This window comes from Hyperolius riggenbachi, chromosome 1, assembly GCF_040937935.1.
Source record: "Hyperolius riggenbachi isolate aHypRig1 chromosome 1, aHypRig1.pri, whole genome shotgun sequence".
NCBI lineage: Eukaryota > Metazoa > Chordata > Amphibia > Anura > Hyperoliidae > Hyperolius > Hyperolius riggenbachi.
Window position 1 is genome coordinate 603,181,294 of NC_090646.1, and position 26,362 is coordinate 603,207,655.

Sequence of the window (26,362 nt, forward strand, 5' to 3'; positions counted from 1 at the left end):
CCGCTGAGTTAGCACCGCTTTGTGCTGATTATTGCGCGCAAAGTCCCGCGCGCAAACGCGCACAAAGTCCCATAGGCCTTAATGGGCACTGCGCGCGAAGCTTTGCGCGCGGAAAATTCGCGCGAGTTTCTTCTTATCATGCCTAAACTGAGTTTAGGCGTGATAAAGGGCTTTTCACTGGCGTGCAAACACTTTGCACCGCTTTGTGAATCAGGCCCCTTGTGTCACCAGCTTATATGTTTACACTGTAAAATTGCATATCTGCAATCAAGAATTTGAAAAAAGAGAAAATGTGATAAAATGTTCTATTTCTCAGTTAATAGTCATCATAAATAACATATACAGTATATACTGTGAAGTGCTTAGTCCACAAACATGAAAAACGCAAATCAAAAACCATTTGTGCTGCTATAATAAAAACAGTCACCCTAATTTTAAAGTCAGATATACATATATCTGGTCATGACTGTATATCCAATGTGTACATAGGAATATTTTATCTATAATCTCTGCTGTAAGAATAAAGCCCGATGTTGTGTCACTAGTAGGGATGGTCAATGAGACGCAAATAATTATGTGTTGAAGCAGGTTAATGCACATTTTGTATGCAAATGTAGGCACTTCCTTTGCATTTGAAATCAATTAAATGTCATGTTAAATTTAAGGTTGGGGATTACAAATTAAGTTACACAGTAGTACAGTGTTCTCCCCAGGCTTTTTTACCCATGTGCTCCACCCGGCTAGTTTTGGTGAGCACCCGGCTGTTATCAGCTCACCTCCTCCTATGCTGTGAGCAGAGTTGCGCACAGCAACAGCGGCCCTGCATTCTCTCATCTCACCCCACCCGGCTACTTTTTCATGCCACCCAGCTGGAAATAATTTCTGGGGAGAACACTGTAGTAGAATACTCAACATATCCAATCCCTGCAGAGCTGTTGTGAATCCACTGACACCACAGCAGTAATATGGCTGCCACAAAAGGAGAGAAAGAGCGCAACACTACCTTAACAACAAGGTCTGATGCAAAAGCCTCCTTGGCTGATTTGATCTGGGCGCCAACCTCCTTATACTGGTCATCTGAGAATTTGGAGGCCTCCCCTGCTCCAGATTCCACCACAACATTGAATCCTTGTTTAACCAGAGCCTGGACACCGGCCGGAGACAACGCCACTCTCTTCTCATTCTGGAAAATCTCCTTAGGGACGCCAACTGTCAGTTGCTTGTAAGGAATTCCTGAAAGGCACAAAAAGTACCGAAGAATTACATGACAGGATGCGAAAGACAACAGATTAGCCATGGTTATTAAAGTGTCAGTACAAGGAACAGCCCACGCTGTACCACAGCCAATAATTGCTCTAACCTCATCCTGTGCACAGAGCTCCTTAGTTAAAGAGAACCCGAGGCGGATTTTCTAAAGATAATAGGACACGGAGGCATGCTCTCTGCACAATGACATGCCGATCCCCCCTGGGCTCTGCTGTCCACCCTCAAAAATAGCGCCAAGCTAGCGACAATCTGATTGTCACTAGCTTTCAGTTTACGTGGCATTTGTCAATCAGCATTGCCTCCCCCATTTAATAGCTCCCCTGCCTCTGTCAGTTTCCTTCAATCGGAAGCTAAGCCGTGACCTGGAAGTACTTCCTGGGTCCCAGAATTACTTTGAGATGAAAGAAACTTTATTAGTCATAGAAGTAAAAAGTATAGGTGTTTGTATTTGTGACTTCAAGACCAAGCTATGCTTGGGGGCACTACTTACAAAAGATGGTTGAAGTTTTCCCTCAGACATTCTGAGGAAATTCTGGTAATCAGCAGGATTGTTATTTCTAAGCCCTCTTCAGAGAGACATATGGGAGACCTGGTCTCTGGTTTCTCAACCAGTTCTTGCTCCACAATAGTTTTGGTTTCTCCTGACTTTTTAAGTAATCATACGGAGCTAGCCTCATATCGCAATGGCTTGCTGTGTGACATCTTGGAATTACTCCAAGTTACATGTGCAAAGAAAGATCACTTTTCATATACCTGTAATTTCCAATTGAATTTAAAAGATATTTTTTTTTCTTCTCAATTACTTCAAACCCAATTTTTATATGGTATTTCATTCAATTTTTTTCCTCTTGTCTTGAAATCGAATACACGTGTGTGGTACATCGGTTCGATGAGTTATTTTTTTTTTTCGTTCAATAGAAGAAAAAAAATAAATGATCAGAATATTTGAATATAAAGATTGTAACGTGTGTTACCACCAAAAGCATAACCACCCCAGGTGCACAGATTCATTCACAGGCTGCAAGACTGGAGTACGGCTGACACTGCTCTTCACATGACCTCTACGAGCTGTAGGGAGTCATACAGGCCGCACAATTCACTGTTAATCATCAACTCAGCAGCTTATCGCTTTCTCTCTGCTGGTAGCATGTAGTGCTCTGTTCTAGCTGTCTCCCTCTGTGAGGGCTGTCTGGCTGTAGCCGGAAAACTCCAGGCCTGAGCAAGACTGCCGGTGTCAGGTGAAAGTGTCACGTGCTTGGCTTTATTTACCTGTAAAACATGGTGGCTGTCATAGCACTGCTGTATAAATGCAAATACCGAAATATCAATTCAGAAGCAAGTAAGTATGTGCAGTTCCAATTCCAATGGAATTCAGCATTTAAACATGTGACATTCCAAATTCTGTGGAACGGCTTTTTGTTGCTGTTGATAAAGTTGTACTAATGATGTAGTTTGGTATGTTAATTTCTAAATTCCACACAATGTGCTATATTTTGCAGATGTACGCTATATTACAAAATTCCAAATTCCAACTGTGACACACTTCAGAATTTTCTGATTGGCCCAATAATTTAGAGTTTTGTAATTGGCCTAAAAATTCAGGGACTTGGTACGCGGAATACTGCTTCTAAGACCGGAAACACAGAAACTGGCGGTAACAGCCTGCTGAAACTCTCCAGAAACGTCCACCTAACAGTGTCCTGCTCCAAGCTCGGCAGCCACCAATCAGGCTGCGGCTGTCAAAATTTGGGGTGGGCCATGGCCTTGCAGGTGGGTGTGGCCAGAACCTTGGTGGCAAATTTGATGAAAAAATGTCCAATGTCTGTTCGAGTGGGGTAGAGCAATCACCTGCCTGGAGGGAGGATGTTAGGACAGGTGAGTATTTAACCCTGCAACGCCGCCCCCTCCCCCTCCCCCCCCCCCCCCATCATTAAGAGAGCCAGGCTCTGTCATTTTTGCTTTAGGTACTCTTTAATGAGGTACTGTCATGAAAATCTTAAAATTTAAAACACATACAAATAAGAAGTACATTTTTCCCCAGAGTAAAATGAGCCATAAATTACTTTTCTCCTATGTTCCTGTCACTTACAATAAGAAGTAGAAATCTGACATTACCGACAGATTTGGACTAGCCCATCTTCTCATAGGGGGGTTCTCAGGGCTTTCTTTTAATTTCAAAGCACTCAGTGAATGGCAGTTGCTCCGTCCAACTGCCAAAATAGTTTGCAGCGAGCAGGGAGGCTAGCCAGCATCTTTGTATTAATCATTTTCAGGGAAATGTCTTTATAAAGAATAAAGGCCATGCTGAGAATCCCCCATGAAGAGATGGATTAGCCCAAAACCTGCCGGTAATGTCAGATTTCTTCTACCTACTTTAAGTGACAGCAACATAGGAGAAAAGTAAATCATGGCTCATCTACTCTGGGAGAAATGTACTCCATATTTGTATGTGTTTTAAATTGTAAGATTTTCACAACAGTTCCTCTTTAAAGAGAACCCGAGGCGGGGTTCTTACAACGCAATCCCCATACAGAGGCTGGACCTGTCTATAGAGCCCAGCCTCTGTTGCTATTTAGCTTCCTCCAAAGCCCCCCCTGCGCGCTGTGAGACCCCATAAAACACAGTCGCGCTGTCGACACGCAGCGTGTCGCAGCGGGCTGTGTTTATCTCTCTAATGTCTCCCCTGCCTCCTGAATCGCTCCGGTCCCCGCCCACGTCCCTTCCCTCCCCGCTGATTGGAGGGAAGGGATGCGGGTGGGGACCGGACCGATTCAGGAGGCGGGGGAGAGCGGAGACTGACGTTAGAGAGATAAACACAGCCACACAGCGCGGCTGTGATTAATGGGGTGTCACAGCGCGCAGAGGGGGCTTTGGGGGAAGCTATATAGCAACAGAGGCTGGGCTCCATAGGCAGACCCAGCCTCTGTATGGGGAATGAGTTGTAAGCGAGAAGCACAAGGAAAAAAAAAAACTACATCTACATACATTTTTCATGCCAATTTACACATTATGACATTAAAAATCTAACTGTTAATTTCCCAAAACCAAAAAATTACCCAAATAAAAATTTTTTATGAAAAAAAAAAAAATACAACAAAAAAAAAAACTAACGAAAAAACAAAACATAAATAGTTACCTAAGGGTCTGAGCTTTTTAAATATGCATGTGAAGGGTGTATACTACGAACATTTTTTTAATTATAAGCTTGTAAATAGTGAACGCAAAACTGAAAAAATGCACCTTTATTTCTAAATAAAATATTGGCGCCATACATTGTGATAGGGACAAAATTTAAATGGTGTAATAACCGAGACAAACGGGCAAATAAAATAAATAGGTTTTAATTATGGTAGCGTGGATTATTTTAAAGCTATAATGACTGAAAACCAAGAAATAATGATTTTTTTCCCCATTTTTTCCTAATATTCCTGTTAAAATGCATTTATAAAAAAATAATTCTTAGCAAAATGTACCACCCAAAGAAAGCCTAATTAGTGGCGAAAACAGACAAGATATAGATCAATAAATTGTGATAAGTAGTGATAAAGTTATTAGCGAATGAATGGGAGATGAAAATTGCTCTGATGCATAAGGTGAAAAATACCTGCGGGCTGAAATGGTTAAATAGCCAATCCAGGTACATGTTTTCCAAAGGCACTCAGTGGCAGAGCTTGGATTTCATTTCTCTGTAACCTTCATTAGCCAGTTATCTCAAAGAAACCAGTAGTAAAATAGCTGTTTAGAAGACCAGACCCTGCCTACTTCCCCCACCATGGACTGTTTGTGCTATGGGCTGCAGTCTTCTCACAGAGATTCAGATTATGCCTTCTTTCTGCCAGTCTGAACAGTGGGAAAGATGCAATCAGTAAAGCTGCAGCAGCCACATACACAGAGCCTGAAAACGGATATCGTGGATAAGCCAACATTTGAGCACTCTAGCTATGAAAACTATTAGATGATATTTCCAGATCTGTGCCTGCAGAGGGGCTTTCCACATCACAAGTATTATTACCACTGTCTCTAATAACCGTGCCTCAAACATTCAATATCATTATATTCTGTGACTAACTTGAGCGTGCACCCATTACCTTGCGTCACGGGTCTCTGGCACCAGAGGACTTGGTGTGTGCGGAACATGCGCAGACATGGTGTCTTCACAGTCTGGACCTTCAGGGAGATGACACTGCTGAAGAGGGGGCTTGTACAGCTGGTAGCTACAGTTCTCAGGAGGCCCGCCATGATGGATGGATATCACTGTGCAGTCTCCACGTCTTGCTTGTTCTGAAATGATTAATAATTGCCATCAACCTCAGAGTAAAACAATGACAATAAGAAGATTTTTAGCCACACAGAATCGTAAAGCAGGAATAAACTCAAAATAATTATTATATTAACCCTTTAGCAGCCAATTTATTTAGAGACTTGCAAGTGCTCCAGGTCTATTTATTTTAGCACATTTTTTTTTCTTATGTGTTATGGCCACTTGTCACTAGGGGGCAGCGTGAGACAATAACAGAGGACTTCTGCTTTCAGTTTCTATATTTTATGCTAGCAGAGAGATATCAAAGCATTCCAAGAATTTACAGCACAATCTCAACTGAGGTCAAAAGCAGTGCACTTATCTCAAACAAGATAATTCCTTTAAAGCTGCTAATGAGTTAAAATGAAAAAGTGACCTTAAAATCCGTTTTACACTGTAAATAAAGCAGGATTCCAGCCTTACTGCTAACTAATCCTCAAACTCCTTTATAAACCCTATAAAGCAATGAGCTGCTGTGTGGAAGACCTCCGAGGCTTCCTCTTTGAGTTTTAATTTCCAATCTGCAGCTCTGTCTGTCTGTAGCACAAATCAAACTTTGTGAGTGCTCGATGAGACAGAGGCAGCTGCAGATAATAAATTAAAACTGCCAGAGAAAGCTGCAGAACTCTCTTGCATCTCTAAAGGCTGCAAGGATTAAAAAAAAAACTGCCCCAGAATGCACAGCAGCTCATAGTTTCCTGAAAGAGAAGGAAGGCTGGATATGCCTATAGAAGGAACTTGCACCTGCAATGTGAAAAATATACATGCGTTATTCACAGTGTAAAACTGTTTTTTTTTTTCATTTTAATAAGATTTTAAATTTTATTTTGAGTTCCATTTTTACCTTGAGTAACTGATCAAATGGTTGAATAGGAATTCTGATTGGTTGGAAGTTGAATAATTCCATAAACAGCTGCAGGATTATTACGGCAGTTTCAATCAGATTTGATTACTCATCTAATAACATTTGACTTTTCTCCGCTATGTGTTTTTGTATTGCTAAATGCTTTAACCAGCCCCCAGTTAATGTTTTTGAGTGAACCGATCCTCAAAACTCACTGGAAATTAGCATCTGATTGCCATCTGGAGTCGGGAAGGAATTTTTTCCCTTTTGGGGCTAATTGGACCATGCCTTGTAAGGGTTTTTTCGCCTTCCTCTGGATCAACAGGGATATGTGAGGGAGCAGGCTGGTGTTGTACTTTGTTCTCTGGTTGAACTCGATGGACGTATGTCTTTTTTCAACCAAAATAACTATGCAACTATGTAACTGGTTTTAATGCAGTCAAACAGTGAACAGTCACAACACAAACCATATTCTATGGTGTCTGTGTTGAGCTAACAGCACAGCTCTGTGTGTTGTGCTTAAAGCGGTATCGTCACCATAAAAATCAAATTTCAACGGCAACTGGTCTGAGTGTATTAAGTGATAAAGATGCTAATCCAGCATTCAAAACTTGCAAAACTTTTTCTGCTGTTATGATTTGGAGTTATCACATACTTAAAGGGAACCAGAGAGGAATGCTTCTGTAAAATAGAAAAAAGATTTTATACATACCTGGGGCTTCTTCCAGCCCCATAAGCCTGGATCGCTGTCACGCCGCCATCCTCCGCTTCCTGGATCCGCCGGTACCGGGCCCGTCACTTCCGGCGGATGCGGCCAATTGTCCGCATCACAGGGGCTCCCTCCATACCCGTACGCATGCGGCTGCGCAATAGGCAGCCACACCCGTACCTGTATGGAGGGAGCCCCCTGTGATGCGGAGAATTGGCCGCGTCCGCCGGCATACTGGCCGACTCGCGGCAATGACGGGACCCGGTACCGGCGGATCCAGGCAGCGGAGGATGGCGGCGTGGGAGCGATCCAGGCGTATGGGGCTGGAGGAAGCTCCAGGTATGTATAAAAGCTTGTCTTCATCCTCTCTGGTTCCCTTTAAGGAGCACTGGCCCTTTAGTAGTCGTGCCAAAGAATTGCATGCTGGGGGTTCTTTTTATCTATAATCTATTCCTTCTCTTCCCTTTATTTCCCTGCCAGCTGCTTATCTGAAACCTAATCCCCTACTCACTTGTGTTTACAAGCAAGGCGGAGGCGACTAAGCGATTGGAGGAGACAAGAAAAAAAGTAAAGGGCAGAAATGACATCACGAGTTAGCCTTAACTGTGGGCAAAAGACATGGCCCCCACCAGGAACAGAATTCTCGTCATTTACTATATAACATTCACTGAAATCAAAACGTGGACAGTATAATACGTGTTATGTAAGTAGATCAAGTATTTATCTACTTATATATGTTTTTTTTCCGTGGCATAGTATGGCTGATCCTACTGCTGTAAAGCACATGCAGCAGAGCGTTGTCAGAATAAACAGCTGTGTAGCTCATCGGTGTGCTCCTTAGACAGTGCTGTCTATATGCCCCTGTGTATTACATACTGATACAGCACACTCAGGTCCTAACAAATCTCTTTCCTGTGTCCCAATATCCGGGATATTTTTAACACTTCGTGTCATTTTTAACTCCCTCCTTGGAACACGACACACAGCACCCGGTATTACACTAGATCAAAAGGTACCCCCATTTTAAATGCATCCCCCTTTTTATTGGAGTTCTTGTAGGCTGGCCTTTAATTTTCCCCTCGCATATGTAGAAAGGACCTTATTGATGAAAAAATACGGGCTAAAGCTTATCAATGCAATTCATTGACAAGTGTGGAGGTCTGTCGATATGAGACCTGGTGCCCACACGGCGTCATTATTTTCACTTTTGGGTAATTTCTCTATGAGGTGCTGGATATATTTTTTATGCATTTTATTGTTATTAATATACATCTATTCATGTGTTTCTTTTGTAGACAGTGCTCTTTGCAACTTGGCCTGATGAAGGGCCCTCTGTGCCCGAAACGAGCGTGTCGTTGCCTTTTTCAAAATTTGCACTAATTCTACGATTAAGCCGATGTCTGTACTGTATATTTTGTATTGGATATATCCACAAGGAACCTCTAATAGAGAACTTTTTACTCTTTTTATGTCTGTGTCAATAAAGTTTTTGATATTTTTGCATTGATAAGCTTTAGCCCGTATTTTTTCATCAATAAGGTCCTTTCTACATATGCGAAGCTTCAATAGGGGAAAGTGGATTACCCCAAAAAAGGATCATAAGGTTTTTTCTTTTTCCCTTTGTGTAAAAAGACTTTACTCCCAATTTTATATGAAACTTTAATTTTCCCCTGGCAGAAGGAAGTAAGGAGATGCATCATCACTTTAGGACCCTAGTACCGTGGTATGTTACGGGGGAACATGGACACTGATCCTGCTTCTACCAAATTCAGTGGTTTTAATAGACAGCAGCTAATGCTCTTTTCTAAGACCCCCCCTGGTGGTGCCTAACCCTAAGACCCCCCTGGTGGTGCCTAACTCTAAATCTCCCCTGGTGGAGCCTAACCCTAATACTCCCCCTGGTGGTGCAAAACCCTAACACACACCCGGTGGTGCCGAACCCCAAATCTCCCCTGGTGGAGGCTAACCCTAAGACCCCCTGGTGGTGCCTATCCCTAAGACCCCCCTGGTGGTGCCTAACCCTAAGACCCCGTGGTGGTGCCTATCCCTAAGACCCCCCTGGTGGTGCCTAACCCTAAGACCCCGTGGTGGTGCCTATCCCTAAGACCCCCCTGGTGGTGCCTATCCCTAAGACCCCCCTGGTGGTGCCTATCCCTAAGACCCCCCTGGTGGTGCCTATCCCTAAGACCCCCCTGGTGGTGCCTATCCCTAAGACCCCCTGGTGGTGCCTATCCCTAAGACCCCCCTGGTGGTGCCTAACCCTAAGACTCCCCCTGGTGGTGCCTAACCCTAAGACCCCCCCTGGCGGTGCCTAACCCTAAGACCCCCCTGGTGGTGACTAACCCTAAGACCCCCCCTGGTGGTGCCTAACCCTAAGACCCCCCCTGGTGGTGCCTAACCCTAAGACCCCCTGGTGGTGACTAACCCTAAGACCCCTTTGGTGGTAACTAACCCTAAGACCCCCCCTGGTGGTGCGAATAATGTCTTACAAATAGTGACTGTAAAAAATATATTACAATTAACGTTATATACTGAGCGCTTTATTTTGTGAATAATAATGTTTTACAAACAGTAAGGGATAACATTAAGTAATGTTTTAGTTAAATACAAATAAATAGGTTTAGTATTTTTGTAAACGTTATTCGTCGCGGACGCATTTTGTAAACTTAAATCATCACAAGCGCAGTTATATAACATTAAAAATCTCTGGGCGGCGTTTGAAAACGATAATCTCAGACGCCCTTTTTTCCTGTTTCCTGGCGCCCATCAAACAACATTTATTATGGGAGTGAATGGCGGCGCCCGTTTTAGTCCACTTGCCTCATGTGCCTAAATCTCCTGCTTCCCTTCTGTGTGCTTCTGGGGTATCAATTCATTTAAGTGAACCTATCACCTACATACCAAGTCTGTCAATGTTAATCGCTTTCATATTATATTAATAAAGGTCTTTTACCAATAAACATGTTATTAGTAATAACCACCCTGGCAGCTTTATCAGGTGACTTTGCCAAGGCAGTGCAGTTAATATGAGGAGGGGGGGGGGGGGGGGGGAGTATGGGAGGAAATGACATCAGGATTGACTTCAGTCAGAGGTAGCAAAGATGGAAAATGCCTTAAACCGGTTTCTCTTTATTTACTATATAAAATTAACTGAGATTAAAAAGTGGACAGCACAATACAATAATGCAAGTAGAACAAATATTTATCTACTTATATTTTTTTTTTCCTGAGACAGTATGGCTATCCCCACTGTTTTAACTGATATCTGGGTCTCCTTTAGTTGAACATATGCCGAGTTCCTCTTGGCAACATGCAGAGTTCCTCTCGGCAACACATTGCAGAGTCTGCATAGCCAGTGTTATTCAAAATACTTTCGTCGCATAGCATCTTACCACCGATACCGTAGCCAGTAATTACCACTGCGACGAGCTGCGGCGGGGGAGAGTATTGTGGCTCACAAAAAATGTGTGAACAGGGACTAAAAGATGACACTGTATGCATTTGTAAGACTAGGTAGCTAAAGGGAACAGAGCTCTCCTGCAGTAAAGCTGTAAGCCATCTGCTGATACACTATCCAGGCCAGAGATCCCGTGACGCACCTAGCAGACTGACAACGTCAAGCTATTCTGGGAACGGTGCAGGGAATAAAACAGGCACATGGATTGTCGTCTCTGCAAGTGGCAGCACTGCGAAGTCAGACGCTCTTCGCTGGCCTACTGTATAACTATTCACTGGTAATTACCAGCAGCCCGAGTCTACATAATTCAATAGAAACCACTCTGCTCAGGAACAGCTCCCATGCTTAATAGACCCATACAATGAGACTAAAGGTGCGTACACACATGCGACTATAGTCGTTTGTAACGATCGTTCCCCGATCTTTACCAACGACGATCGTTACAAAAAACGAACCACCGACTATTTAGGCAAACGACGAACGAGCCAGATCGCTACAAAAGAAAGTTCTGTCTCGGCGGATTTTAACCAACGACAATCGTTTGCAAAAGTAGTACATCGTTGGAAACGGTCGTTAGTACTAGGCTTGACATGCGCATTTCACTATTTCTCCGTCAAACTTCTCATTTTTATGCGCAGGTGCAATAGTTGCTTTTTGTGATGTAACGTTCGTTCTAACGATCTGATCGTTACACACCTTTTAAAACTAACTTTACTTAGGTTGTTCTTTCATCAATTAAAAGTTCGTTCGTCGTTCTCAACAAACGATCGTTGTCGCATGTGTGTACGTAGCATAACTCCTGAATTCTTCTATTGGTCAATAAATCACCCATGACATTAAGGTACCTCCTCTGTACTTTTGTTAACGTGGACCTAAACTTTTGCAGAGGACAGAAGGAAAACAGAGAGAAATTCACCCTGTATGTATTAAGAGAGTTTACCCTATCATTGCCACAACAGACTAAGGAGGCTAGCTGACATCTTTTTATCGATCCTTTTCAGGGAGTGCTCTAGTAAATAAAAGGAAACACTGGGAATCCCCCATAAGTAGATGGACTAGTTCAAAACCAATCAGACTGGTAAGCTTTTTACTACCTACCGTAAAGGGGCCCATACACCTAATGATTTTCCCGCCGATATACAGCCGATCCGATCACAGTGATTGAATCGGCTGTAAAAATCGCCGCGCACACCGCTGACAGAATGATCGATTTCCGTCCGAAATCGGTCGTTCCCGTCGATCCGTCCGTGCGTAAGATTTTCCTCGATCGCCGGCAGGTCAGGAGTGCGTCGATAGCGGCGTTCGAATGCCCGACGACCGACGCAGTACAGCGGGTATACATTACCTGTACCGGCCGGCGCGACTCCCCTGGTCACCGCTGTCTTCTTTCCGCTACGGGCTCCGGACCGTTCCTGCAGCTACACAGAACTTCCTGTCCCGGCAGGAAGTTTAAACAGCGCCCTCTACTGTTTAAACTTCCCCTGGACAGGAAGTTCAGTAGCTGCAGGAACGGTCCGGAGCCCGGAGCGGAGAAGAAGACAACGGGGACCAGGGGGGGGCAAGCAGCGGGAGCTCCACAGATTGTGATCGGTTTCAGGCTGAAATCGATTCACAATCTGTTTGCAGTAAAGGTGGCCATACGATCCCTCTCTGATCAGATTCGATCAGAGAGGGATCTATCTGTTGGTCGAATCTGATGGCAAATCGACCAGTGTATGGCCACCTTAAGTGACCATGACATAGGAAAAAAGTAATTTATAGTGCATTTTGCTCTAGGAGAAATGTACATTTTATGCAATAGTATCTCTTTAAGGTTAAAGATGAATAAAATGATACCCCATTTAATTGCTACAAACATACCTGTTTGCAAATGAATGTTGTTAGAAAATAAAAAGTATCTTTACATTTCAGTTTGCAGTCACAAAACAGACAAAAAAACAAATTGCTGTTCTTTTTAAGACTGGAATCAGTACTCTGAGGAGAATGGACAGCTGCGCATAGCAGGAACTTCTTACCCTTTCAACTCCTGGACTAATCCACTGTCAGTCATGGACTTTCCCATATCATAGTCTCCGGTGGCTGGATAGTGTACTGGTTAAGGGCTCTGCCTTTGACATGGGAGACCAGGGTTCAAATCCTGGCTAGGGTCAGTACCTATTCAGTAAGGAGTCCTTAGGCAAGACTTCCTAACACTGCAGGGTGGCACCTTAAAATCGCCCTTAGTGGCTGCCGCTCGAGTGCTTTGAGTCCAACAGGAGAAAAACGCTATACAAATGTTAAGATTATTATTATTTTAAAGACCTAGTTGGAATAACTGTGTTTTACAAAAGTACACGTCTGTATTTGTCCTGTCTGTGCACTTGTGATGTGTCTATACTGAAATAAAAAGCTGGGGGGGGGGGGGGGGGGGGGGGGAGTGCTTAGTAGAGCAACCTGAAAAAATGTTTGAATGGAGAAATCTAGGGAGCAACACCAACGAGGTTCATGTGCCACTACAGCCTCTCATATTATGGTTAGTAATACATAACCTATGCATGTAGCTTCCTAGGCAGAAGCACAATGATAAGATACTGAAATGAAGATAACATGATAACATTGATGATTACATTTGTCGACACACAGCTTCTGTATTACAGGCGTTGGCCAGTAACAAGCACAACTCTTGTCTCATGCCTCCAGGTGATCAATCTATATTCTGTGGATTTTAACTATAATTATTATAGGCCTTCCAGGCTTATCTGGCAGCTGCATGGATTCTGGAAAAATAATTCCCTCTTATGCACATCTCTCTGAACTGGATTTGACATAGCCATACTACATCGTTGCATCTAGTTCTACCCACTTTACCTGAAATTAAGACATCTCTTGAAAGTAAGCCCTAGCAGGAATTTCGAGCATGCTAGAAATGTAAGACCTAGCTGCAGTAAGGGGAAAACAGTATGGCAACTTGTGTTTCTGCTGGAGCTGATGGTCTTACGGGTAGGAACAAGGCTCTGTCATTGGGCCAATCAATGCACTCGCTGCTACTCAGCAAGTGCAGTGACTGGCCGAATAACAGAGCCATGGTCCTGCCTACGAGATCATCGGCTCCAGTAGTAACAGAAATTGCTGTACTTCTTCCCCATAGGCTGAAGATTGGGGACACAGCAGCATGGAGCTGGGGAAAGAAAACGATTAAGGGGACACCGGAGGACATGGAAACAGAGTGACATGGAGCTAGGGGTAAGAGGAGGCTGCAGGGGGACATCAGAGGGCACTAGTAGGACATAGAAGACATAGGGGGACACAGGAGGACATAGGGTTACCTGGGACACAGGTGTTTAGGGGATAGAAGGGGACATGGGTGGACACCAGGAGGACACTAAAGGTACAAAAGGGACACAAGAGGTGGATCCAGCAGAGGAAGAGGTGGCACAGTGGGGAAGGCAGGAGGACACACAGCACAGCACAGAACTTGTGTGCTTGTAGATATCCCCTGAAAATAAGCCCCGACACAATATTTGGAGCAAAAATGAATATAAGAACCTGTCGTTTTCCGAGAAACACAGTAGCTTGCAGTACTCTGTAATTCTGCTTGAAGATGCAAAGGTTTGCAACACTCGCATGGACTCTTGCAGCTACAGTGAGGCCTGGGACCCACTACGGGCTCTCTGCGTGAAATTGCAAAGCATGCGGAAGTGCCCAGTTTTCACCACAACTCCTGAATCAATCACGATTTGGCTACTGCAGCCACTTATGTGATCACTCCGGGATCGCTCCCCAAATGCTGCAAGCAGCATTGTCTAGTGGGGCTATCCCCATAGGGATCCATTATGTGGCATTTGCCGATCGGCAAACACTGCAAAAGCGCCCCCAGTGGGTCCTAGGTCTGAGGTTTGTTAAGCAGCTAGTGAAATAGCAGTTGTATACTTGCATTATCCTAAATAGCCTATATCAGAGAACAAATCCAATTTTACCTGGTTTTATAACAAAGCATGTTGTAACTGCAAGCATCTGAATGTGGCTACAACTGCACAAGTGCTATTACACTTTAGCTGCACTCACTTTAGTTTCTAATGTCTGAAAAAATAAAAACAAAAACATGCAGGGTCACTTTTGTTCTCCCCTTTTCTCCAATTTTGGAGTAAATCAGGCCTAAGAAGCTCCTCCTGTCATGTGGTTTAGCCTGCCAATACTCACAATGGAATATTCCACAAACACATACATAGGATACAAGTCCAAGAACCCATGTTGCTACTACTTCACAACAAAATCAAGCTTAGGCCTCGTTCACACCAAAAATCGCTAAGTGTAATCACAAACTCAGCGATTTTTGTAGCGATTTGCAGTAACGATTCAAGGCATGTGCCTAGCGATTTACTATTTATGCCTACCGATTTTGGAGCATTGGCGTTTAGCGATTTCGTAGTTCTTGCGGCAAACAGGAAGGGCACTTTGATCTGGAAGTGAACAGCTTTTGGCAAAAAACAATGCTTTGAAAAATCGCTCTGTCAGCAATTTTCCTATACCGTACCCATAGAACGACATTAGCCAAACGCTTTACAAAACTCTAGCGCTTTTGAAAGTGCTCAGAAGCACTCTTGGTGAGAACCAGCCCTTAGGCTTTGTTCACATCTTAAATCGAAATCGCAGACGCCATCGATTTTAGATTTTGTGAGCGATTTAATTTTTTCCCCCTCCCAGCGCTTACCTGCGTGCTTTGTTTTGTTGTAAAGCGCTTTTCAAAGCACTTTAGCAGAGCGATTTGTTTTTTCACTTCCTGACACAAGACAGGAAGTGAACTCTTTGACCCGGAAAAGAATAAAGTATACCAAGCGCTTTGCGATTTCTCTATACTTGCCATTATAGGGAAATCGCCCCAAAAATGCTACAGGCAGCGTTTGCTGAGCGGATCGGAAATTAACCGCTCAGATGTGAACACTCTCATAGGGAATCATTGCACAAGCGCTTTTAAGGCGATTTAGAAAATCGACAGCACTTAAAAAAAAAAAAAACGCAAAACGCCCTAGATGTGAACAAGCCCTAACAGAAATCCTAGCAAAAAAAGAGCGTATCCTGATTTTATAACATTTCTGCTCTTTTGCTTCCCGGTGGCACGTCTCCTTTAACTGGTCTCTATAACAACGGTGGTGTATTCAGATTCAGTAGTGTATTCCGTAGGCATGGTGTTGGAGAGATCTGGGCACTGATCTCTCCAGTGTGTCTACACAACACAGCTCTTGGGTTGAACTAGCACAGAGGGAATGTAGGTCACGTTTTGGGAACTTGAAGAAGGAAGCAGAGCCAAAGCTCATTTGCATGCCTGGTGTTAACTGCATTTCACTGTAGAGACAATAGTGACAAGGTCAATTATTAAAGATCAGGACATTTGAGAGCAAGCACTATTGCTTTTTAAAAAGTATGCAAAGTTTCCAAAATCATTTTATGCACATCTGCTCTTCTACCGTCCGTAAAGAATTCTTCACCTCCAATGGGGCGTAGATATTCGTGTATGCAAGGTAATGAGAAATGAATGGGTAGAGAAAATTGTTCTGGTGCTGAAATGGTTAAGACCAAACTTGCTAAACTAAAAAACAAAGTACTTGAAAAAGCATGAAAATGCCGGGTGTTTGGTCTGTGTGCGAGTTTTGGAAACTCACTGGGGGAGCACATGTTTATTACCTCTGTATTACCTATTGCTATTTGACTCCACCTATTAACCCATAAGCAGCTTCAAATGAAATGTGGTTATTATGCTGTTGCTCATCTTTTATAGCAGAGAGGAAGTTCTGAGTTCAGGTCCGCTTTCAGTCCAGAGAGGGAGAAATTAGGTAATCAGTAGGTGAATAATCTTTATTTTCCCCTAGATTACCTCATGCTGGGAGACTTCTCCCTGTACCCAAATCAAATGCGGTGAGAATATGGGTTTGATTTATCAATGAGAGGAACACAAGCTCAGCACACGCTATGCTGCGATAGTTACAAGGAGCATGCGTATGCTACACTAACTGCCGCTCCACTTGTCCTGCCCTGAGCCCCGTAAGGGTCCAGTGGCTTTAATGGCCGTGATCCTGGCGCTTTGATTGGCCCAATGGTCCCAATGTCAATATTGGGCCAATCAACGTGCTTGGATCATGTCCTAAAGAGCCACTAGTCCTGATGGGGTTCAGGGCAAGAAGAGCGCGTAATTTACCAGCGCACATTACACTATCGCAGCATAACATGCGCTTAGCTTGTGCTCCTCATTAACCTCCTTCAGAGTCCGTCTCGGGACGGAAATCCGTAGCTCACAGCGGTAATGCTGTGCATGAGTGAGTTATATGCAGGAGCTGCTGCAGATCTCTCTGAGGTATGTTTTTCTTCTTATTTTAGGGTCTAAAAGCCTGTGAAAAAAATGCACGGCTTTTAGACCCTGAATCTGGAAATAATAACGCCAGGGAGGTTAAACTGCGCTAAAATGAGGACTATTCCTGTCGCATGATATGATCCTTCATGATTATTTGGGGTAATATAGCTTACTTGTGATCACAGACATGCTGCTGAATAGCACATTCTGCCGTATACACAAGGAGGGTCCCCCCACAGCAATCACATTAGGATCTGGGAATCAAAACAACAACAACAACAAATAATCTGGGGTTTCAAAAGTGTACTTTGAGTATGTGGCTGTAAGTATGGGGGACGGGGTCTAAAACTTAGGGTGAGTCACATGTTGTGGGTGGGATGGAGGCAGATAGACACCTGATGGACCCTAGGTACATGCCTAAGTTACCTTATGGGTGATCAGTGACTGCATCCAACAGCTGGTTTAGGATTAGCATCAAGCTAGTATTGGTGAACAGACAGACTGCTGTAGCTCATAGTGCATGAATGGCGACGTGTGAGGCACAAACAGAAGAGGAAGAACCAGAAGACAGATGAGCACCGCATGGTGGGCGACACAGGACAAGTGATGTATATGTGCACACACTGGGGGGCACATTTATACACTTGGGGGGCAGCAGTCTGGGCCGATTACTGAGAGATATCCTGCTGAAATCGATCAGGAATTGGCCTGTGGTGTATTGGCAGCTGACTTATCTCTCTAATCAGATTCGATCAGAGTAAGATTTGTCTCTTGGTCGAATCTTCCCATCATCGCTAGATGTATGCAGGGCTGCGGAGTTGGAGTTAAGGAGTACAAGTTATTTTGGGTACCTGGAGTCGGAGTTGGAAGTTTCATAAACTGAGGAGTCGGAGTTGGATGATTTTTGTACCAAATCTACAGCTCTGGTAAAAAGTATTAGCCTGAGGAGTCAGAGTCGGAGCTGTTTTGAGTACCTGCAATCGGAGTCGGAGGTTTCATAAACTGATGAGTCTGATGATTTTTGTACCGACTCCACAGCCCTGGATGTATGGCTACCTTTAGTGTACAGCAAGATTTGTACGACAACTGCAGAAAACTATAAAAACTGTAGGAAATGGCCATTCATGTGTCTGCTGGTATTTGCAGATATCAGCCAAGGAAGAATTTTATACCTTGTGAACTTCCTGAACTAAAACAACTGTCCCAGTTCTGCAGACACAGAACAAGTGAGGGAGACTGGCCTGTAAGGTGAGCAGCTATAGAGCAGGTGTTTGTACTGAAGAGTGTGTCCCAGCTCTGCAGACACAGAACAAGTGAAGGAGACTGGCCTGTAAGGTGAGCAGCTATAGAGCAGGTGTTTGTACTGAAGAGTGTGTCCCAGCTCTGCAGACACAGAACAAGTGAAGGAGACTGGTCTGTAAGGTGAGCAGCTATAGAGCAGGTGTCTGTACTGAAGAGTGTGTCCCAGCTCTGCAGACACAGAACAAGTGAGGGAGACTGGCCTGTAAGGTGAGCAGCTATAGAGCAGGTGTTTGTACTGAGGAGTGTGTCCCAGCTCTGCAGACACAGAACAAGTGAAGGAGACTGGCCTGTAAGGTGAGCAGCTATAGAGCAGGTGTTTGTACTGAAAAGTGTGTCCCAGTTCTGCAGACACAGAACAAGTGAGGGAGACTTGCCTGTAAGGTGAGCAGCTATAGAGCAGGTGTTTGTACTGAAGAGTGTGTCCCAGCTCTGCAGACACAGAACAAGTGAGGGAGACTGGCCTGTAAGGTGAGCAGCTATAGAGCAGGTGTTTGTACTGAAGAGTGTGTCCCAGCTCTGCAGACACAGAACAAGTGAGGGAGACTTGCCTGTAAGGTGAGCAGCTATAGAGCAGGTGTTTGTACTGAAGAGTGTGTCCCAGCTCTGCAGACACAGAACAAGTGAAGGAGACTGGCCTGTAAGGTGAGCAGCTATAGAGCAGGTGTTTGTACTGAAGAGTGTGTCCCAGCTCTGCAGACACAGAACAAGTGAGGGAGACTGGTCTCTAAGGTGAGCAGCTATAGAGCAGGTGTTTGCACTGAAGAGTGTGTCCCAGTTCTGCAGACACAGAACAAGTGAGGGAGACTGGCCTGTAAGGTGAGCAGCTATAGAGCAGGTGTTTGTACTGAAGAGTGTGTCCCAGCTCTGCAGACACAGAACAAGTGAAGGAGACTTGTCTGTAAGGTGAGCAGCTATAGAGCAGGTGTTTGTACTGAAGAGTGTGTCCCAGCTCTGCAGACACAGAACAAGTGAGGGAGACTGGCCTGTAAGGTGAGCAGCTATAGAGCAGGTGTCTGTACTGAAGAGTGTGTCCCAGCTCTGCAGACACAGAACAAGTGAGGGAGACTGGCCTGTAAGGTGAGCAGCTATAGAGCAGGTGTCTGTACTGAAGAGTGTGTCCCAGTTCTGCAGACACAGAACAAGTGAGGGAGACTGGCCTGTAAGGTGAGCAGCTATAGAGCAGGTGTTTGTACTGAAGAGTGTGTCCCAGCTCTGCAGACACAGAACAAGTGAAGGAGACTTGCCTGTAAGGTGAGCAGCTATAGAGCAGGTGTTTGTACTGAATAGTGTGTCCCAGCTCTGCAGACACAGAACAAGTGAGGGAGACTTGCCTGTAAGGTGAGCAGCTATAGAGCAGGTGTTTGTACTGAAGAGTGTGTCCCAGCTCTGCAGACACAGAACAAGTGAGGGAGACTTGCCTGTAAGGTGAGCAGCTATAGAGCAGGTGTTTGTACTGAAGAGTGTGTCCCAGCTCTGCAGACACAGAACAAGTGAGGGAGACTTGCCTGTAAGGTGAGCAGCTATAGAGCAGGTGTTTGTACTGAATAGTGTGTCCCAGCTCTGCAGACACAGAACAAGTGAGGGAGACTGGTCTGTAAGGTGAGCAGCTATAGAGCAGGTGTCTGTACTGAAGAGTGTGTCCCAGTTCTGCAGACACAGAACAAGTGAGGGAGACTGGCCTGTAAGGTGAGCAGCTATAGAGCAGGTGTTTGTACTGAAGAGTGTGTCCCAGCTCTGCAGACACAGAACAAGTGAGGGAGACTGGTCTGTAAGGTGAGCAGCTATAGAGCAGGTGTTTGTACTGAAGAGTGTGTCCCAGCTCTGCAGACACAGAACAAGTGAGGGAGACTGGTCTGTAAGGTGAGCAGCTATAGAGCAGGTGTCTGTACTGAAGAGTGTGTCCCAGTTCTGCAGACACAGAACAAGTGAGGGAGACTTGCCTGTAAGGTGAGCAGCTATAGAGCAGGTGTTTGTACTGAAGAGTGTGTCCCAGCTCTGCAGACACAGAACAAGTGAGGGAGACTTGCCTGTAAGGTGAGCAGCTATAGAGCAGGTGTTTGTACTGAAGAGTGTGTCCCAGCTCTGCAGACACAGAACAAGTGAGGGAGACTGGCCTGTAAGGTGAGCAGCTATAGAGCAGGTGTTTGTACTGAAGAGTGTGTCCCAGCTCTGCAGACACAGAACAAGTGAGGGAGACTTGCCTGTAAGGTGAGCAGCTATAGAGCAGGTGTTTGTACTGAAGAGTGTGTCCCAGCTCTGCAGACACAGAACAAGTGAAGGAGACTGGCCTGTAAGGTGAGCAGCTATAGAGCAGGTGTTTGTACTGAAGAGTGTGTCCCAGCTCTGCAGACACAGAACAAGTGAGGGAGACTGGTCTCTAAGGTGAGCAGCTATAGAGCAGGTGTTTGTACTGAAGAGTGTGTCCCAGCTCTGCAGACACAGAACAAGTGAGGGAGACTTGCCTGTAAGGTGAGCAGCTATAGAGCAGGTGTTTGTACTGAAGAGTGTGTCCCAGCTCTGCAGACACAGAACAAGTGAAGGAGACTTGCCTGTAAGGTGAGCAGCTATAGAGCAGGTGTTTGTACTGAAGAGTGTGTCCCAGTTCTGCAGACACAGAACAAGTGAGGGAGACTTGCCTGTAAGGTGAGCAGCTATAGAGCAGGTGTTTGTACTGAAGAGTGTGTCCCAGCTCTGCAGACACAGAACAAGTGAGGGAGACTTGCCTGTAAGGTGAGCAGCTATAGAGCAGGTGTCTGTACTGAAGAGTGTGTCCCAGCTCTGCAGACACAGAACAAGTGAGGGAGACTTGCCTGTATGGTGAGCAGCTATAGAGCAGGTGTTTGTACTGAAGAGTGTGTCCCAGTTCTGCAGACACAGAACAAGTGAGGGAGACTTGCCTGTAAGGTGAGCAGCTATAGAGCAGGTGTTTGTACTGAAGAGTGTGTCCCAGCTCTGCAGACACAGAACAAGTGAGGGAGACTTGTCTGTAAGGTGAGCAGCTATAGAGCAGGTGTTTGTACTGAATAGTGTGTCCCAGCTCTGCAGACACAGAACAAGTGAGGGAGACTGGTCTGTAAGGTGAGCAGCTATAGAGCAGGTGTTTGTACTGAAGAGTGTGTCCCAGTTCTGCAGACACAGAACAAGTGAGGGAGACTTGCCTGTAAGGTGAGCAGCTATAGAGCAGGTGTCTGTACTGAAGAGTGTGTCCCAGTTCTGCAGACACAGAACAAGTGAGGGAGACTGGCCTGTAAGGTGAGCAGCTATAGAGCAGGTGTCTGTACTGAAGAGTGTGTCCCAGCTCTGCAGACACAGAACAAGTGAGGGAGACTTGTCTGTAAGGTGAGCAGCTATAGAGCAGGTGTTTGTACTGAATAGTGTGTCTCAGTTCTGCAGACACAGAACAAGTGAGGGAGACTTGTCTGTAAGGTGAGCAGCTATAGAGCAGGTGTTTGTACTGAAGAGTGTGTCTCAGTTCTGCAGACACAGAACAAGTGAGGGAGACTGGTCTGTAAGGTGAGCAGCTATAGAGCAGGTGTCTGTACTGAAGAGTGTGTCCCAGTTCTGCAGACACAGAACAAGTGAGGGAGACTTGCCTGTAAGGTGAGCAGCTATAGAGCAGGTGTTTGTACTGAAGAGTGTGTCCCAGCTCTGCAGACACAGAACAAGTGAGGGAGACTGGCCTGTAAGGTGAGCAGCTATAGAGCAGGTGTTTGTACTGAATAGTGTGTCCCAGCTCTGCAGACACAGAACAAGTGAGGGAGACTTGCCTGTAAGGTGAGCAGCTATAGAGCAGGTGTCTGTACTGAAGAGTGTGTCCCAGTTCTGCAGACACAGAACAAGTGAGGGAGACTGGTCTGTAAGGTGAGCAGCTATAGAGCAGGTGTTTGTACTGAAGAGTGTGTCCCAGCTCTGCAGACACAGAACAAGTGAAGGAGACTGGTCTGTATGGTGAGCAGCTATAGAGCAGGTGTTTGTACTGAAGAGTGTGTCCCAGCTCTGCAGACACAGAACAAGTGAGGGAGACTGGCCTGTAAGGTGAGCAGCTATAGAGCAGGTGTTTGTACTGAAGAGTGTGTCCCAGCTCTGCAGACACAGAACAAGTGAGGGAGACTTGCCTGTAAGGTGAGCAGCTATAGAGCAGGTGTCTGTACTGAAGAGTGTGTCCCAGTTCTGCAGACACAGAACAAGTGAGGGAGACTGGCCTGTAAGGTGAGCAGCTATAGAGCAGGTGTTTGTACTGAAGAGTGTGTCCCAGCTCTGCAGACACAGAACAAGTGAGGGAGACTTGTCTGTAAGGTGAGCAGCTATAGAGCAGGTGTCTGTACTGAAGAGTGTGTCCCAGTTCTGCAGACACAGAACAAGTGAGGGAGACTGGTCTGTAAGGTGAGCAGCTATAGAGCAGGTGTTTGTACTGAAGAGTGTGTCCCAGCTCTGCAGACACAGAACAAGTGAGGGAGACTGGCCTGTAAGGTGAGCAGCTATAGAGCAGGTGTTTGTACTGAATAGTGTGTCCCAGTTCTGCAGGCACAGAAAAAGTGAGGGAGACTGGCCTGTAAGGTGAGCAGCTATAGAGCAGGTGTTTGTACTGAAGAGTGTGTCCCAGCTCTGCAGACACAGAACAAGTGAAGGAGACTGGTCTGTAAGGTGAGCAGCTATAGAGCAGGTGTTTGTACTGAAGAGTGTGTCCCAGCTCTGCAGACACAGAACAAGTGAGGGAGACTGGTCTGTAAGGTGAGCAGCTATAGAGCAGGTGTTTGTACTGAATAGTGTGTCCCAGCTCTGCAGACACAGAACAAGTGAGGGAGACTTGCCTGTAAGGTGAGCAGCTATAGAGCAGGTGTTTGTACTGAAGAGTGTGTCCCAGCTCTGCAGACACAGAACAAGTGAGGGAGACTTGCCTGTAAGGTGAGCAGCTATAGAGCAGGTGTTTGTACTGAAGAGTGTGTCCCAGTTCTGCAGACACAGAACAAGTGAGGGAGACTTGCCTGTAAGGTGAGCAGCTATAGAGCAGGTGTTTGTACTGAATAGTGTGTCCCAGCTCTGCAGACACAGAACAAGTGAGGGAGACTGGCCTGTAAGGTGAGCAGCTATAGAGCAGGTGTTTGTACTGAATAGTGTGTCCCAGCTCTGCAGACACAGAACAAGTGAGGGAGACTTGCCTGTAAGGTGAGCAGCTATAGAGCAGGTGTTTGTACTGAAGAGTGTGTCCCAGCTCTGCAGACACAGAACAAGTGAGGGAGACTGGTCTGTAAGGTGAGCAGCTATAGAGCAGGTGTTTGTACTGAAGAGTGTGTCCCAGCTCTGCAGACACAGAACAAGTGAGGGAGACTTGCCTGTAAGGTGAGCAGCTATAGAGCAGGTGTTTGTACTGAAGAGTGTGTCCCAGCTCTGCAGACACAGAACAAGTGAGGGAGACTGGCCTGTAAGGTGAGCAGCTATAGAGCAGGTGTTTGTACTGAAGAGTGTGTCCCAGCTCTGCAGACACAGAACAAGTGAGGGAGACTTGCCTGTAAGGTGAGCAGCTATAGAGCAGGTGTTTGTACTGAAGAGTGTGTCCCAGCTCTGCAGACACAGAACAAGTGAGGGAGACTGGCCTGTAAGGTGAGCAGCTATAGAGCAGGTGTTTGTACTGAAGAGTGTGTCCCAGTTCTGCAGACACAGAACAAGTGAGGGAGACTTGCCTGTAAGGTGAGCAGCTATAGAGCAGGTGTTTGTACTGAAGAGTGTGTCCCAGCTCTGCAGACACAGAACAAGTGAGGGAGACTTGCCTGTAAGGTGAGCAGCTATAGAGCAGGTGTCTGTACTGAAGAGTGTGTCCCAGTTCTGCAGACACAGAACAAGTGAAGGAGACTGGCCTGTAAGGTGAGCAGCTATAGAGCAGGTGTTTGTACTGAAGAGTGTGTCCCAGTTCTGCAGACACAGAACAAGTGAGGGAGACTTGCCTGTAAGGTGAGCAGCTATAGAGCAGGTGTTTGTACTGAAGAGTGTGTCCCAGCTCTGCAGACACAGAACAAGTGAGGGAGACTTGCCTGTAAGGTGAGCAGCTATAGAGCAGGTGTTTGTACTGAAGAGTGTGTCCCAGCTCTGCAGACACAGAACAAGTGAGGGAGACTGGCCTGTAAGGTGAGCAGCTATAGAGCAGGTGTTTGTACTGAAGAGTGTGTCCCAGCTCTGCAGACACAGAACAAGTGAGGGAGACTGGTCTGTAAGGTGAGCAGCTATAGAGCAGGTGTTTGTACTGAAGAGTGTGTCCCAGCTCTGCAGACACAGAACAAGTGAGGGAGACTTGCCTGTAAGGTGAGCAGCTATAGAGCAGGTGTTTGTACTGAAGAGTGTGTCCCAGTTCTGCAGACACAGAACAAGTGAGGGAGACTTGCCTGTAAGGTGAGCAGCTATAGAGCAGGTGTTTGTACTGAAGAGTGTGTCCCAGCTCTGCAGACACAGAACAAGTGAGGGAGACTGGCCTGTAAGGTGAGCAGCTATAGAGCAGGTGTCTGTACTGAAGAGTGTGTCCCAGTTCTGCAGACACAGAACAAGTGAAGGAGACTGGCCTGTAAGGTGAGCAGCTATAGAGCAGGTGTTTGTACTGAAGAGTGTGTCCCAGTTCTGCAGACACAGAACAAGTGAGGGAGACTTGCCTGTAAGGTGAGCAGCTATAGAGCAGGTGTTTGTACTGAAGAGTGTGTCCCAGCTCTGCAGACACAGAACAAGTGAGGGAGACTTGCCTGTAAGGTGAGCAGCTATAGAGCAGGTGTTTGTACTGAAGAGTGTGTCCCAGCTCTGCAGACACAGAACAAGTGAGGGAGACTGGCCTGTAAGGTGAGCAGCTATAGAGCAGGTGTTTGTACTGAAGAGTGTGTCCCAGCTCTGCAGGCACAGAACAAGTGAGGGAGACTGGTCTGTAAGGTGAGCAGCTATAGAGCAGGTGTTTGTACTGAAGAGTGTGTCCCAGCTCTGCAGACACAGAACAAGTGAGGGAGACTTGCCTGTAAGGTGAGCAGCTATAGAGCAGGTGTTTGTACTGAAGAGTGTGTCCCAGCTCTGCAGACACAGAACAAGTGAGGGAGACTGGCCTGTAAGGTGAGCAGCTATAGAGCAGGTGTTTGTACTGAAGAGTGTGTCCCAGCTCTGCAGACACAGAACAAGTGAGGGAGACTGGCCTGTAAGGTGAGCAGCTATAGAGCAGTGAAGAATGTGTCCCAGCTCTGCAGACACAGAACAAGTGAGGGAGACTTGCCTGTAAGGTGAGCAGCTATAGAGCAGGTGTTTGTACTGAAGAGTGTGTCCCAGCTCTGCAGACACAGAACAAGTGAGGGAGACTGGTCTGTATGGTGAGCAGCTATAGAGCAGGTGTTTGTACTGAAGAGTGTGTCCCAGCTCTGCAGACACAGAACAAGTGAGGGAGACTGGCCTGTAAGGTGAGCAGCTATAGAGCAGGTGTTTGTACTGAAGAGTGTGTCCCAGCTCTGCAGACACAGAACAAGTGAGGGAGACTTGCCTGTAAGGTGAGCAGCTATAGAGCAGGTGTTTGTACTGAAGAGTGTGTCCCAGCTCTGCAGACACAGAACAAGTGAGGGAGACTGGTCTGTAAGGTGAGCAGCTAAAGAGCAGGTGTTTGTACTGAAGAGTGTGTCCCAGCTCTGCAGACACAGAACAAGTGAGGGAGACTTGCCTGTAAGGTGAGCAGCTATAGAGCAGGTGTTTGTACTGAAGAGTGTGTCCCAGCTCTGCAGACACAGAACAAGTGAGGGAGACTTGTCTGTAAGGTGAGCAGCTATAGAGCAGGTGTTTGTACTGAAGAGTGTGTCCCAGCTCTGCAGACACAGAACAAGTGAGGGAGACTGGCCTGTAAGGTGAGCAGCTATAGAGCAGGTGTTTGTACTGAAGAGTGTGTCCCAGCTCTGCAGACACAGAACAAGTGAGGGAGACTTGTCTGTAAGGTGAGCAGCTATAGAGCAGGTGTTTGTACTGAAGAGTGTGTCCCAGCTCTGCAGACACAGAACAAGTGAGGGAGACTTGCCTGTAAGGTGAGCAGCTATAGAGCAGGTGTTTGTACTGAAGAGTGTGTCCCAGCTCTGCAGACACAGAACAAGTGAGGGAGACTGGTCTGTAAGGTGAGCAGCTATAGAGCAGGTGTCTGTACTGAAGAGTGTGTCCCA

The 26,362-nt window shown here is 45.8% G+C and overlaps 1 protein-coding gene across 1 annotated transcript in view; it reads right to left on the reverse strand.

Annotated features, from left to right (window-relative positions):
- NNT (nicotinamide nucleotide transhydrogenase) overlaps nt 1–26,362 on the reverse strand; it is a 202,394-nt gene that overhangs the window by 146,982 nt on the left and 29,050 nt on the right. Inside the window, exons 2-3 of the mRNA XM_068249595.1 lie at nt 5,355–5,547; nt 1,004–1,233 (exon numbers count right to left, since the gene is read on the reverse strand). Coding sequence (XP_068105696.1) covers nt 1,004–1,233; nt 5,355–5,505 — 381 coding nt within the window. The 5' untranslated portion in view covers nt 5,506–5,547. The remainder of the gene's footprint in view (nt 1–1,003; nt 1,234–5,354; nt 5,548–26,362) is intronic.